Raw genomic sequence first — 12,904 nt, forward strand, 5'->3', positions numbered from 1 at the left:
GAGATGCATTGCAGTTCAAAACATACAAGATGTTTCCTGTGCGTGATTGAAGTGACATTTTATTATTCCAACTGTGTAGGCACAAAAATAAAAGTCTCAGTCTCAGTCCACATGCAAATGCATTTAACCAACAACTACATAATTAAGACCATAGGCATCATATATAATATAACTAGTATTCTATATGATGTCTATGATTAAGACTACCAGAAGAGTTGTTTCTAGAACATTGCCATAGAATTCTGCACAACAATGCCATCTGTCTTCAGAACCATCGGCATTCTGTTTTATTTTGTCTCCAAGGACTACAGAACCTGAGCCATAGATTCTAAAGCCAGGTGTAGCACTCTAGAATCTTTGATCAGAACCAAACAGACTCTTGTCAAAGGTTTTCTTCTCTGAACCAGAGCAAGTACATTCTACTCCCTTGTCTTGTACAGGTATTCTCTCTGCCTGAACGCGCCTTTGATATTCTGCTTTAGTTCTGGCAGTAGAGATCTCAGAGGAAGTTGAAGCAGAATTCTTCGTTAGAGGGTTTGAAAACGAATCCATCCTGCGTGCCCTGGACTGAGGTCCCAGTGCTGTCAGATGGCTGTCCAGCCTGTGTCTGCTGCTCCACGGGTGTCTGTGTGGCCTCTGTGGACTTGGGTCCGGCTTTTCGGTGGAACACAGGCTTCTTGGCTGGTTCCGTAACGGTTTTTACTCGTGCTGAGCTGATTGCTGATAGGAGAAAGGAAACATTCACATCACTTTTAGGTCTATTCTATTCTTCAGCATTTTTTAAATGGTGAATGAGCAAAATTTACATATACTTTGCAGAGTACCTTGAGCACTTTACATTGAATGCCTCTCAACCCATTCACACCTATTGAAACTACTGCCATGTAAGGTGCAAAAAATCACCATACCATGGAAGTAAACTCTTGTTTGTTTTTCTGTGTTAGTGTCATGTGTCTATGTGTCTATGTGTTTTATGGTGCAGCAACCTCCCTGTCTGCAAGACAAATTTCTCCTTCATGGAGACTAATAAAGAAACCTAACCTAACCTAACCTTAAACATTTGACGTCTGAGGGTAATATAAAAAGTCAAGGAAAATATTTAGGAAAGTAATGAGTTCTTGGTCACATTACACAACATTACTTCCATTTACAGGGCAAAAGTAAATGAATATTGACCATTTCTTCAAGAAATCGGAACCCCTCTTCGCTTTATCATACCACTGATACTCATGCAGAACAATAGCACAGCCAAGGGGTACTTAACTTGCATGAACAAACTTAATGAACTGAATGACTGGCAGGTCTTCCTATGTGTAAAGTACTGTACTTAACCCAAGACTGAATGAGTTTGAACAGTGCACACACACACACACACACACACACACACACACACACACACACACACACACACACACACACACACACACGCACAAGTGAACATGCCGGGGAAAGTACTGTACTTCAACTCACAGGACTGAATGAGTTTGAACTGCTTGTCTCTCTCCTGCTCCATTTTGCTGCGGTAGTCTCCACCCACGGCGCGCATCACCTGACGCTTCTTCACCAGGGGAGCTTTGGGGCTCCGCAGGGTCTTCAGGGCACGCACCGCCTCCTCCGCTAGGAGCGCACACACGTACACACACACACACACACACACACACACACACACACACACACACACACACACACACACACACACACACACACACACTTTAGTTATTTGGATCTTGGGTAGCCCTTTGGTGCAGATGGCACTGAATGCTGGAAAAAAAAAACAACATCATACGTACACAGCTATGATCTTACCAAGTCTAACATATGACATAGAAGATGTAGTAAAGCTCGGTTATTACCATTTTGGTAACAACACTATTATAACATGAGCTTTGCAACAGAATGCTCAGGGAAATCAGTAGTTTGATAGCTAAGCCAGAGCAAACACAAAATGCTGCTATAAATTGCATTGAAACTTTATAGAATTTTCTTTATATTGTGAACACTCATCCAAGGGTAGACATATCCTTCCATTTGTGTTGCCTAGTTACATTACATTACTCTTCGCTGACGGTTTGATCCAAAGTGATGTACAGTTATTTGTATTTGTATGGCTATTGGCTACAGTCCCTGGAGCAATGCGGGGTTAGGTGCCTTGCCCAAGAGCACTTCAGCCATGGCTGTAGGCGTAGGGAGAGTTAAGGGTGTGATTTGAATCTGCAACCCTCTGATCTTAAGACCACTGCTCTAACCATTTGGATTGTAAAGCAGCTTTTAGCACCACCGTCAGGGTAGTGATAATATTGCAAATGGAATTGGAAAAGTGCCTACAACTTTTATATCCCTGCTTTTATTGCCAGCAGTCACAACAGGTGTGTGCTGTCAAATGGGTGACACACACGCACGCACACACCTCATAGAAGAGTCTGGAGTCCTCATTTTAAGAAAAGCTCTTGTATTAGATGATTTACCTCTTAACTTATCCTGAACCAGCTTTGTAGTATAGGCCCCAGTTGTATTAACCCTCGTAAGGTGTTTGTGTTTTTGTTGTGTGTTTTGTTACAGTGTTTGGACCAGTCTTATAGAAAAATCTTTCATAAGGATATCATTTCATACTATTTCTCAAGTGAAAAACTGAAAACGGGTCCCACAAACCCAAACATGTTGCAAAGGTTAAATGAAAACAGTGACTTAGTGACTAATTCAATTTTTCGTTCAGTGACTAATTCTACCGTTCTTCAATTATTGTTCAATCAAAATGTATTCTACCAAACACATTCGCCCTTGACACAGACTGTGGTGTTAAAACATACACGCATGGATCACTACTGACACAAACAAACAGCCCTGTTGAACAAAAACAACAACAAAAAACACATGCGGCATTAAGGTAAACAACAACACAAACACACATAAGCCTGGGGTCCGTATCTCGAAAGCGTCTTTGCTAACGACGGTAGCAACGTCCTTCGTAAGAGCGACTCAACTCTCTCTCGACAACGACGCTCACTTCTAAATCCAAGGGAATGGTAAGACGGTCTTAACCCTTATGTTGTGTTCGGGTCATTTTTGACCCGTTTTCAAGTTTTAGTGTGAAAAAAACACACTTTCCTTTATTTTCTTGGAATAAGGCTTCATCTAATCCTCAGTCACAATCATTGCAACACACAAAAAATATGTTTTATCATTTTAGTAAATTTTAAAGGTCCAAAAAAAAAAAAGTTACATCTGTGGTGTTGAGGGTCAAAATTGACCCGGCATAGATTTTTGGCTGTTGTATGCATTTCTGAAAAGCTGTTGGTTGCCCCTTGTCTTTAGTTTGGTGATTTATGGTGAGGAAAATATATTTCTTGCCTGAATTTTTTTTTGCCAGCTTTTTCATATTCCAAATCCAATATGGCCGCCGGACAGTCCCATACACTACAATACGTCATATCTCCTGTTGTGAAAGGAGTACAGATGTATTTCTGGTGTCTACTCATATGTTTTCATGGTCAGGGAATCCATTTCTGCATTATATAATGAGATTTTTTGCACATTTGTTTTCAAAATACATTTTTGCACATTATTTTTTCCAAAAAACGTATCAAAAATTCATAATGGCACTCAAACATGTAGAACTGGCCTTATACTTTCCATAAAGTTGATTTGGCAATGACATAATGGTCCATGTTCATGGCATAGGGGATTCAGATGAATAGTGTGACTTTTTTCATGTTAATTGATGTGTTCATTTCCAATATCTTTGCATTAGATTGGCGGAATAGCTGTGACTCTGACAGAATTGTTATTTTGTATATTTACCACACTAAAATCATATAAATATTGAAAAACACCAAGTCAACATATTTAAACATTGATTTTATGCATTGAAAAACTAATTTAGTTGACATTTGGTCTTTATCCTGCTATAAATCTCTTTGGGTTGGTTTGGACCTCAACACCACAAATGCCACTATTGATGATATTTTTCAATATTAGAGAAAAACCAATAAAATAAATTTGGGGGTTGTTGTACTCTCATATCAGCTGTAATACATGGACAACATAATCACTAATTGTATCACTTTAGGAGGTATTAATAGTGAATTTATGCAGATTTTGATAGTTTTGGTCATCAAAAACGATTTGCATAATGTAAGATAAAAGACCAGTAAAGTCAAAAAGATGAATACATAAAGTAATATTTCCATGGATATGAATACATACCAAGTTAGCCATGAGATGAAAAACAATATTTGATGATAACTAGTGTTTTTGGGTATTTTATGGCTGAGTTTTGTTATCACGGGTCAAAAATGACCCGAACACCACAGGTGTATGCAGCTTACGAACACAACACAAGGGTTAAGACAGTCTTAAGACGTTTAGCAACGACAAGAATCGAGAAACGGACCCCTGGACAGGAATTAGAGCTAAACTGTATTCTCACTCTGCTTTGGAGTGGTCTTCCTCGTCCTCAGACCCAGCTCCAGCTGCTCGATACACCAGTCCAGCTCACGATTTAGCTGCTGCTCTGCTGTCTGTGGCACACACACACACACACACACAGACACACACACACACACACACACACAAACACACACACACACACACACACAACTGAGGAATGTTTTCAATTCTTAAGGTGAGTGTACAGTATAATCGTGTTTGTGTGTCTCACACAAACACAAAAGCACACTACACAGTGTCAGGTCAGAGTCCGTGTGTAGTGTGCTTGGGTGTGTGTGAGTGGGGGGAGGGGGTATTGGGTGGGTGTGTAGTATGTATGTAATTTGTTTGTAAGGTCATGTGTGTGTGCTCCTCTTACCACTTCTGGGCTCTCCTGTTGAGCTTCAGGGGGAGAAGGTCCAGCTGGCTTCTCGCCGTTTGCCGAGCCGGCTGCCCCTCCTTTCTTCTTCTTTTTCTTTTTCTTAGACGAGGAGGAAGATGGAGGCGGATCCATAGCGTCAGGTGTGGCTGCGGGTGCGACTTCCATTGCTGTTCGGTGTGCAGATGCAGAGGGTATTTGGAAGTTGAAGGCAAACCCTGTTGCCTGCACCTGGGGGACTGTCTCAGTAGCAGTGGCAGTAGCAGCAGTAGTGGCAGCAGCGACCTGAGGCTGTGGAGTTGCAGACGATGCTCCTTCACTGACAAAGTTGAAGCTAAAGGAGTTGTCACTCCGCGCCCAGTGAAACCCTAGTATGGGGAGACACACACACACACACACACACACACACACACACACACTGATTGTAGGCTTGAGGACCTAAAAGTTAAGTATGAAGTCTCATGTGGACGACTGAATTCATGCACAGGTGTAGCCATTAGAAGAAGCATACTTGAGAGAGACAAAGGCCTCTCTCTCTCTCTCTCTCTCTCTCTCTCTCTCTCTCTCTCTCTCTCTCTCTCTCTCTCTCTCTCTCTCACACACACACACACACACACCTGATTCCTCTTGTGTTTTCGTCATCCGAGTGGTACAATGTGGGGAGCTTCACGAAATAAACTGAGATAGTTCATCAACCAAATTCACTGTTGACAATTCTGGGGAGAGAAGGGAAACAATGTGTGTTTTCATGTTGAGTCCAAGTTGAGCACGATAGCTTTTCAAAACTTCCCTTTGAACTCAAGCTGTATGATATCTTCAACACTTGAATATACTTGTATATTTACCCAGTAACCAAAATCGAGATACGATAGAATAAAACATGCCAAGGATATTTTAAAAGTATATCTTTAGCTTCTAAAAGTGTACATACCTTTCCATGTCATGCCGTTCAGTCTGGCGCATACATTGCACACAAAATGTTCCCCCTCACCAGAGTACACACTCAGAAAGGTTCCGTTTGATGGCAGGCTGGGGGAACAAAACAGTGGAAAATATGTGGGTCAAACTAGATGCGCTAGAATCGCTGCAGCATTCTACCACATACATTACAGTTTAACATGAAGACTATCTGTGTACGGGATTTTGTTTTGCGTTGGGAATGCCAAGAAATGCTTTAATGAAACTTGCAACAGAAATACACGATATATGCTGAAATCTGCAACTCTACACTGGTTCTGTGTGCTGCACTGGTTTGGACTGCTTATCTTACATGGGACAGCCATTCCTTATCATTTATTGTAATCTGTAAAAGAAACGTTTCATCAGCCCGTTTCAACCATAATGTATGTACACGAAACGAAACATTCCCACCTGGCCAGCCACTGTGAACTGTCAATAATGTGACAACACACAAGAGTGAACCAATGAGAGAGCGGGGGGCTGGGACTTTACCCTTGACGTCATTCGTCTTATAAATAGGGGGTAGTCATCATTTTCAACCTACTGAACGACATAGCTTGTTTTGGCTGTTTGGATTGACGTGGTTAAGTCCTCGTAAGTGAAATACCGATATATTCTTGTACCTTGCATGTTCGTGTTGGATGATTACCGACTTGTTGGCGTTTAATAACAGCTTCAGTGCGTTTATGTATTTGGTCTTTAGTGTGGACTGACAATTCTGTGATGTTCAATGTGAAGTTGAATGGAGGAGTTTAGTTGGAAAGCGACGTAGGAAGCTAACAAAGCTAGCGTTATAGCAAGCTGCCACAAACGGCTAAACTGTCCATTTGCTAGTTATGTGCATTTTATGCTCTGCTCTAATTCGACGTGTTTTTGTTTATGTATGGACAGGATGTTGTATATTTAATTGGCTGTGTACATGATTGCTTAATGGTTGGAAATGGCATCTCTAGTATTTTGTGTGGCATGTGTATTGGTCAGACAAAGAAGTGGGATTGTTAGGCGAGGGCGCCATGTTACAAAAATACCCAACGAATAGGAGTGAAACGTGTGTGTTGGTTGTCGTGTAATGGTGGCCAAAGGCTGCAGCAGATTTTTAAATAAATATGTAAAATTTGTTTTGTCCCGCCAAATTTGTGTCGTCCACGTTATCGTCCCCAGTGCGTCAAAATAGAATTCCGCAATTCTTAAGAAAACCCGCGAGCGTGCTGTTTTCAAGTTGGCACGCCATTGATGGCTACATTTGGACAAGTTGCCAAGAGCTTCTATTCGAATTTTCTAGTGACCGCTCAATGTTACTATAGCTTTATGCATTTAAGGATGCACACCTCACCTACGCTCATTGTCGTATGTATTGCATCTCTTGTAGAAGTAAGGCTCTTAGGTTAGTTATTCCACGCTTGTTTACTTTTTTTTAATGTATGTGGGTCGTTGCTAAAGCGCTGCTAATTTTGGCATTCTGCCTCAATGGCGCCCTCCGCCCGTCTTTGGTGTGCGTGTGTTTGAGACCGGTTGTGTGTGCGTGAGCGGGAGTGTGTCACTGTTGTGTTGACATGGGGGTTTTGCCTGGCAACAATTCCAGTGCGCGCCGTTTCCCCCCACCCCCGCTTCCTCGTCGAGAAAGGATAATCGGCGGTCGAGAGGAAGGGACACGGAGGGCATTGAGGTCGTTTGCAGTTACATAACGGGACTGCAACAGCTGTAGAAATGGGCATGTCACCGGGATGCTAGCCGGTCGTTACCAGTTTATCATACTAATATTTTCCATTTGAATTCTCTCGTTTGTAGCCGAGAGCAGTAGAGTTGTGACAGTGCCATGGCACGTACAAAGCAGACCGCCCGCAAGTCCACCGGAGGAAAGGCTCCTCGCAAGCAGCTGGCCACCAAAGCGGCCAGGAAGAGCGCGCCCTCTACTGGCGGAGTCAAGAAGCCCCACAGATACAGGTGAGGGGCATCCCATCTCCAATCTCACTTGCTCACAGTGCACAGTATCTTGATGTAATAGTTGATTCTACACTCAAACGTATTGCAAACCATTTTTGTGCATCTTCTAAATATTTTTAGTTGATCTTGTCTTGCAGGCCAGGAACCGTGGCTCTGAGGGAGATCCGTAGGTATCAGAAGTCTACTGAGCTGCTCATCCGCAAGTTGCCCTTCCAGCGTCTTGTTCGTGAGATCGCTCAGGACTTCAAGACCGACCTGCGTTTCCAGAGCGCAGCTATTGGCGCCCTGCAGGTAACTTGTGCAGCCTGATTGAACCCTGTCATCTCGCTTTCTGCAGATGCACTTGCACGGTACCTTTTCATTGGAGTGCTGTTATGGGTTACACATTCTGTGCTGGTTGGAGACTTCATATCAGCTCATTAGGTCTCAATATCTTTGGCAGGAGTTTGGACACATTCCGAATTAGGGGTGACTGTTGGTGTGCTGCCTCAAGATTTAGTTTTCCTTTGCTTTCCAATGGCTAGGTCTAATTGTTGTGGTGAAGGCACACCATTAGTGTTGCTGAAGTAAAACCCAGCACTGCTGTAGAGTGACTTTATTGATCCCCAGGGGAAATGGATCTTTGTAGAAACTAGGGAAATTGTTTTTAAGTTGGAATCTGGGTGTCAATCATGGTTGTAGCACCAACGTGCGCAGGGATGATTAGTCTAAACATGGTGTGTTTTGTGTTGTGCCAGTGTTTCTCATTTCTGTGTGTTTATTTCCACCCCCCTTGCAGGAGGCCAGTGAAGCATACCTGGTGGGTCTGTTTGAGGACACCAACCTGTGCGCCATCCACGCCAAGCGTGTCACCATCATGCCCAAGGACATCCAGCTGGCAAGGCGAATCCGAGGGGAGCGTGCTTAAACATTTTCTTTTTTTTCTCTCTTGTACTCCAGTTTTTTCTCTAAATGGGTGATGGGGAGCGGGTGGGGATTAAAGGGTTAAGGGGAGGGAGGTGTTGGGGCGAATGGGTGAGGAGGGGTGGGAGAGGACAGGCAGATGGGAGGGCAAGTCTTTAAATTTGAACTACAAATGCTTGTTCTTGTAGGTTTTGTTTTTAATTTTTTGGCGTTTTAAGTTTTTGTAATGTTTTTGGTAGAGTGGGTAGGGGGACATAAGAACCGTGTGGGGGGAATATATAAATATATATTTTTCAGTTCTACAAGTAGGCAGCATTGTGCAGAACATTCCTAAAGTTTCCTCTCAGGATTTTACACTTTCTATTTTAGACTTTTGGTATTCTTCTGCCACCGTATTTTAGTCTGCATGGATTATGGTGACTTAAATTTGTCCTTCTCTTTATTTTATTTTTTCTTTCCTCCATCGTGGCCATTTGGTTGTAAATAAACGTTCCACTACCTCATTCTTGTTTAGCCTGATTATTTTGTACTACAGAGGCTATACAACATTTTCAGGGCTAAGAAGTCTCCGACATCGTACGTTCGAAATTGGGCATGGAATTTTGGGGTACATTTAAATTTTCCTTGGGCAAGGTCCTGTTTTTGAAAGCAGATTTAAGGGGTCCATGATGTAAACCAGGGGTTTCCAACTTGGGGCCTACTTGGAACTTTCACCAATGTTTGGGACTCATCTCTGGCCTAATAAACAAAACCACTCAGTCTTGCGCAACACACCCACACATTAAGATTTTTTGTTAAGATGATTTCAGGGCCTACCAGTGGGCCACAGCCCACCGTTTGAGAATCAATGTTTGCTGTTCAATCTTGCGCCCTAAACCTTCCCAGATTATTTTTACCTGGCCATTGTCCTAGTAGATTGGTAGTCCTAGTGTCATCCGTCCTTATTTTGAGGTGAAGGTTCTTTTTCTGATTAAGACCCTTTAAGAGGCAATTTGTGCTGCGTGCATTCTAGATACCAGTGTCCTGCTCAGGGCTGTAAATAAGTTATCAGCCAAAATGGCTAAACGTTAAGTATTAATAGCCAAATACACTCATAGGTCAAAGTGGCTGGTTTGGTATTTTCTACCAGCCAAACTGAAATTTCACCAGCATTTTGGCCGGGTGGCTGGTGTTAAGAGCCCTGGTGATGCTTTTCTGAACCATTTTCAAATCAAATTACCCCCTTATGCCATAAAATTAGGATGGATTTCTTAAGTATGTTCCAACCTGATGCCTCAGAATGCATTAATTAGTGCGGAATTGCTCTATTGGGTGAGGCTGTGAAATTGGAGTGGGTGTGTAGGGTATTCAAAACAAACAGTATAACCCAGTAATTGGCAACCTGGTTTCCAAAGGTATTGTCTTGTGCAATATATTCCAAATGACCTGGTCTAATCTGACCTATTGGGGCAATAACTGTTTGAATTGGACCAGTAAAACCAGGTTGTTTGGAAAATGAGGTACTGATTCGGGATAACAATTTCTGAATTTAGGAAGCCCATCACTGCTTTACCCATTCCCACTCAGAGTTACCTCACTGGTCCTAGTTGCATAGCCTACTGGGTTATCAGTCCGGTGCCTCCCATGCCCAAACGGGGCGTTGACGGGTAGATGGCGGGTTCGAGCCCCTACTGACGCACTAGCGCAGGATCACGTCAGTTACACCAGTCACCTTAAACTAAAGCACCACCACCACGCGATATTGTATAATTTGTGACAATTAACCAGTGTACAATATCAACTCCAACAGTAAGTTTAATTCAACCATGGCATATGTACATCAACAGACGTCCGTGGAAATGAAACCGTTGTAGGCTACCGGCTTCTGGCCTCATCAGCGAGACAATATTGTGTGAATCAAACACATACATACAGTTGTAATCTTGCATAACGCAAGCCTCACTTTCATTTTGCCACCAGTTCACTGCTGCAGTCGAGACACTTGGACGGCCATCACCACCTTCATAGACACTTGTAGAAATCAGAGCAATGCATCCATTTAACTTTCATCAAAAGAAAAATAAATATTTGTCATCATATCAGTGATAAAAGCTGCGCAAAAAAAAGTCATTTTCCCTGTTCATCATCTCGTTTGTCCGGCTTCCTCTTCTTCTTCCTCCTCGTTAGCTAGCAAGCCAGGTATGTGGTCGTACAGCTCCTTTTCCAGAATCTGGTCAACCTCTGTTTCGCTCCTCCAGAAGCACCAGACTACGAATCCAACGCCCACTACACTAAATGGCAAAACTCTCCACCATGGTCGCTGATAGGTGCTTCCGAGGGAGCGATCCACGCTCCAACTCCGGTGGCTGGCTTTGCTGGTGGTAAACTTGATGGGTTGATTTGTTTCCTCGTCATCATCAACGACTGGCTTCTTTGCCAACAGGCTCTGGGATGCCGACAGCGTACGCGCTGGAACGGGGTGACTGAAACAAAGTCCAAAACAACACAATGTCAAGTTGCATACAATACCAAACGTTACAGCGCGATCGTTGTCAGACACCCAGGGGGTCATCTCTTGTGACAGTGGGTCAGTCTACATTGTGAGAATGGCTGGTGTGATGCAATTCAATCAGATACAGCGTAATGTAACCCAAACTGATGTGACTGCCCTCATAGCCAAGGGGAAAAGGTGCAGGCTGCCCCACTATATTATCACTACTTAATTGGATCAAACTTTGATTTCCCTAACTGTTTTAAGTGTAGATTGCCAAGTGGCCAAGGTCAGTCAGCAGCACACCATTACCAAATGAAACGTTTCTAGATAGAGCTTTTAAATTACAATCTCACAGAATAACACAAGCGAAACATTTCACATAGCCTACACACTCCCCAGCACAACAGATCATTTCTTGTAGTAAATTGGCCACCACGAACTCTTTTAGCAAGGGCGGTAGCGGCGACAACAACTATCCCTCTAATACATGACCACATGAGGAATCCATTGCCTCAATCACAACTCATAACAGACACGTAATATTTCTCACCTCGACATTGTGTGATTTCCATTGATAAAAATCCCTCGACATGTTTGATAACGGGCCAGAAGGCAGAAAAGACGCTGTCCAGTTGTTGACATGTTGAGGTCCTCTCATTCCATCTCAGTCGGTACCACAGACCTGTATTAACCTAGACTGGCAATGGGCGGTTCTAGCCAGTGGCAGCTTTTCGGATTGTATGGGCGCAGCCATACTTGCCTTTTTCGCGCCCTGTGGGCTCCTCCCACAGACGTAGCCCCGCCTAGTGGAGACTATCGCAGCTGTGAGCCATAGGAATGCATACGATTTCAAACGGTTATTACAAAGTTATCAAAGTGAGTTTCAATCATTTTTTGTAAGATTTTGACAAGGCGTAACGTCTAAATTCTCACTCCAATAATGAAATAACCCTCACTACCTCCAGACGTTTTATTAGAGAGCCTGAAGCTGAGCGGTCTTGCCAGATCGGGCGGTTTCCCGCCCAATCGGGGCCGGTGAGGAAGGCGGTCTGTGGGTAAAAATGGACGAACATAATCAGTGTTATCTGGCAACCCCGAAGCCGACTGTTTTCGTTGCCGCTTATGCAGGTTTGTGGATATTTGTGACACTGAATCGGCCATGCTTACGTGTGCAAAGCTTATTTTATGTACTTAACTCAGATGTAATGACAACTGTGTATATTGGTATGTATATTTCTTAAATAAGCCGTACGTTTTCAGTGAAGCTACCGGTAACTGTGCTATTATTAATGCCCCCCCCCCTCCCCCCAAGGACGCTGAAGGTAACCTAGCAACAACACGGCACAGCACATTGCAGCTGTGAAAATAACGAGCCACTTGAGAGCGAGACTTTTCTAGAACATTAATTTATACTAGAGCTATTGTTCTAAAGACGTTACACATGGCCTGGTCCAACTTAACTAGTGAACCAGTGTTGCAAAAAAAATATTAAAAAAAAAAAACCCATTGGTGCATGACGTCATTACGTAATTACGGGAGTCTCCACTAAGATGGCGGACTACGATTCTGAGGCTCTGAGAAATCCGAAAATTTCGAGGGGCATTGCCAGTCTAGGTTAATACAGGTCTGTGGTCGGGACTTTGCAGGTCATGTAACATGCTTGGTGTATCACTATATAACATCCGCCCAAAACAAGGGCAACTACCTCAATGGTTCCTTCCTTTCGTAATGTCAAAAATTGAATAAGGAAAATCCGCCCTCTGCTGGTCAATAAATTGAATAGTTACTTAATAATGCTCAAAGGTGGCAGTGATTGTTTT

General features: G+C 43.1%; 3 protein-coding genes across 3 annotated transcripts; 1 reads left to right on the forward strand and 2 right to left on the reverse strand.

The window, feature by feature from the left end:
- Window positions 1-42: 42 nt before the first annotated feature.
- On the reverse strand, window positions 43-5,821 carry c17h8orf33 (chromosome 17 C8orf33 homolog). The gene is made up of 6 exons (XM_063221575.1): window positions 5,736-5,821; window positions 5,422-5,520; window positions 4,805-5,172; window positions 4,427-4,517; window positions 1,471-1,617; window positions 43-720 (listed from the first exon to the last, which is right to left on the reverse strand). The coding sequence occupies exons 2-6, from the start codon at window positions 5,444-5,446 to the stop codon at window positions 500-502; spliced, it is 852 nt and encodes a 283-aa protein (XP_063077645.1). The 5' UTR covers window positions 5,447-5,520; window positions 5,736-5,821; the 3' UTR covers window positions 43-499.
- A 429-nt stretch (window positions 5,822-6,250) lies between these two features.
- On the forward strand, window positions 6,251-9,114 carry h3f3d (H3 histone, family 3D). The gene is made up of 4 exons (XM_063221578.1): window positions 6,251-6,358; window positions 7,553-7,708; window positions 7,846-7,999; window positions 8,487-9,114. The coding sequence occupies exons 2-4, from the start codon at window positions 7,581-7,583 to the stop codon at window positions 8,613-8,615; spliced, it is 411 nt and encodes a 136-aa protein (XP_063077648.1). The 5' UTR covers window positions 6,251-6,358; window positions 7,553-7,580; the 3' UTR covers window positions 8,616-9,114.
- Window positions 9,115-10,387: 1,273 nt separating this feature from the next.
- LOC134467715 (ubiquinol-cytochrome-c reductase complex assembly factor 4) lies at window positions 10,388-12,862 on the reverse strand. The gene is made up of 3 exons (XM_063221577.1): window positions 12,724-12,862; window positions 11,635-11,766; window positions 10,388-11,073 (listed from the first exon to the last, which is right to left on the reverse strand). The coding sequence occupies exons 2-3, from the start codon at window positions 11,724-11,726 to the stop codon at window positions 10,734-10,736; spliced, it is 432 nt and encodes a 143-aa protein (XP_063077647.1). The 5' UTR covers window positions 11,727-11,766; window positions 12,724-12,862; the 3' UTR covers window positions 10,388-10,733.
- Between the last annotated feature and the right edge of the window lie 42 nt (window positions 12,863-12,904).

The sequence above is a fragment of the Engraulis encrasicolus genome, chromosome 17 (assembly GCF_034702125.1).
Source record: "Engraulis encrasicolus isolate BLACKSEA-1 chromosome 17, IST_EnEncr_1.0, whole genome shotgun sequence".
Lineage (NCBI taxonomy): Eukaryota > Metazoa > Chordata > Actinopteri > Clupeiformes > Engraulidae > Engraulis > Engraulis encrasicolus.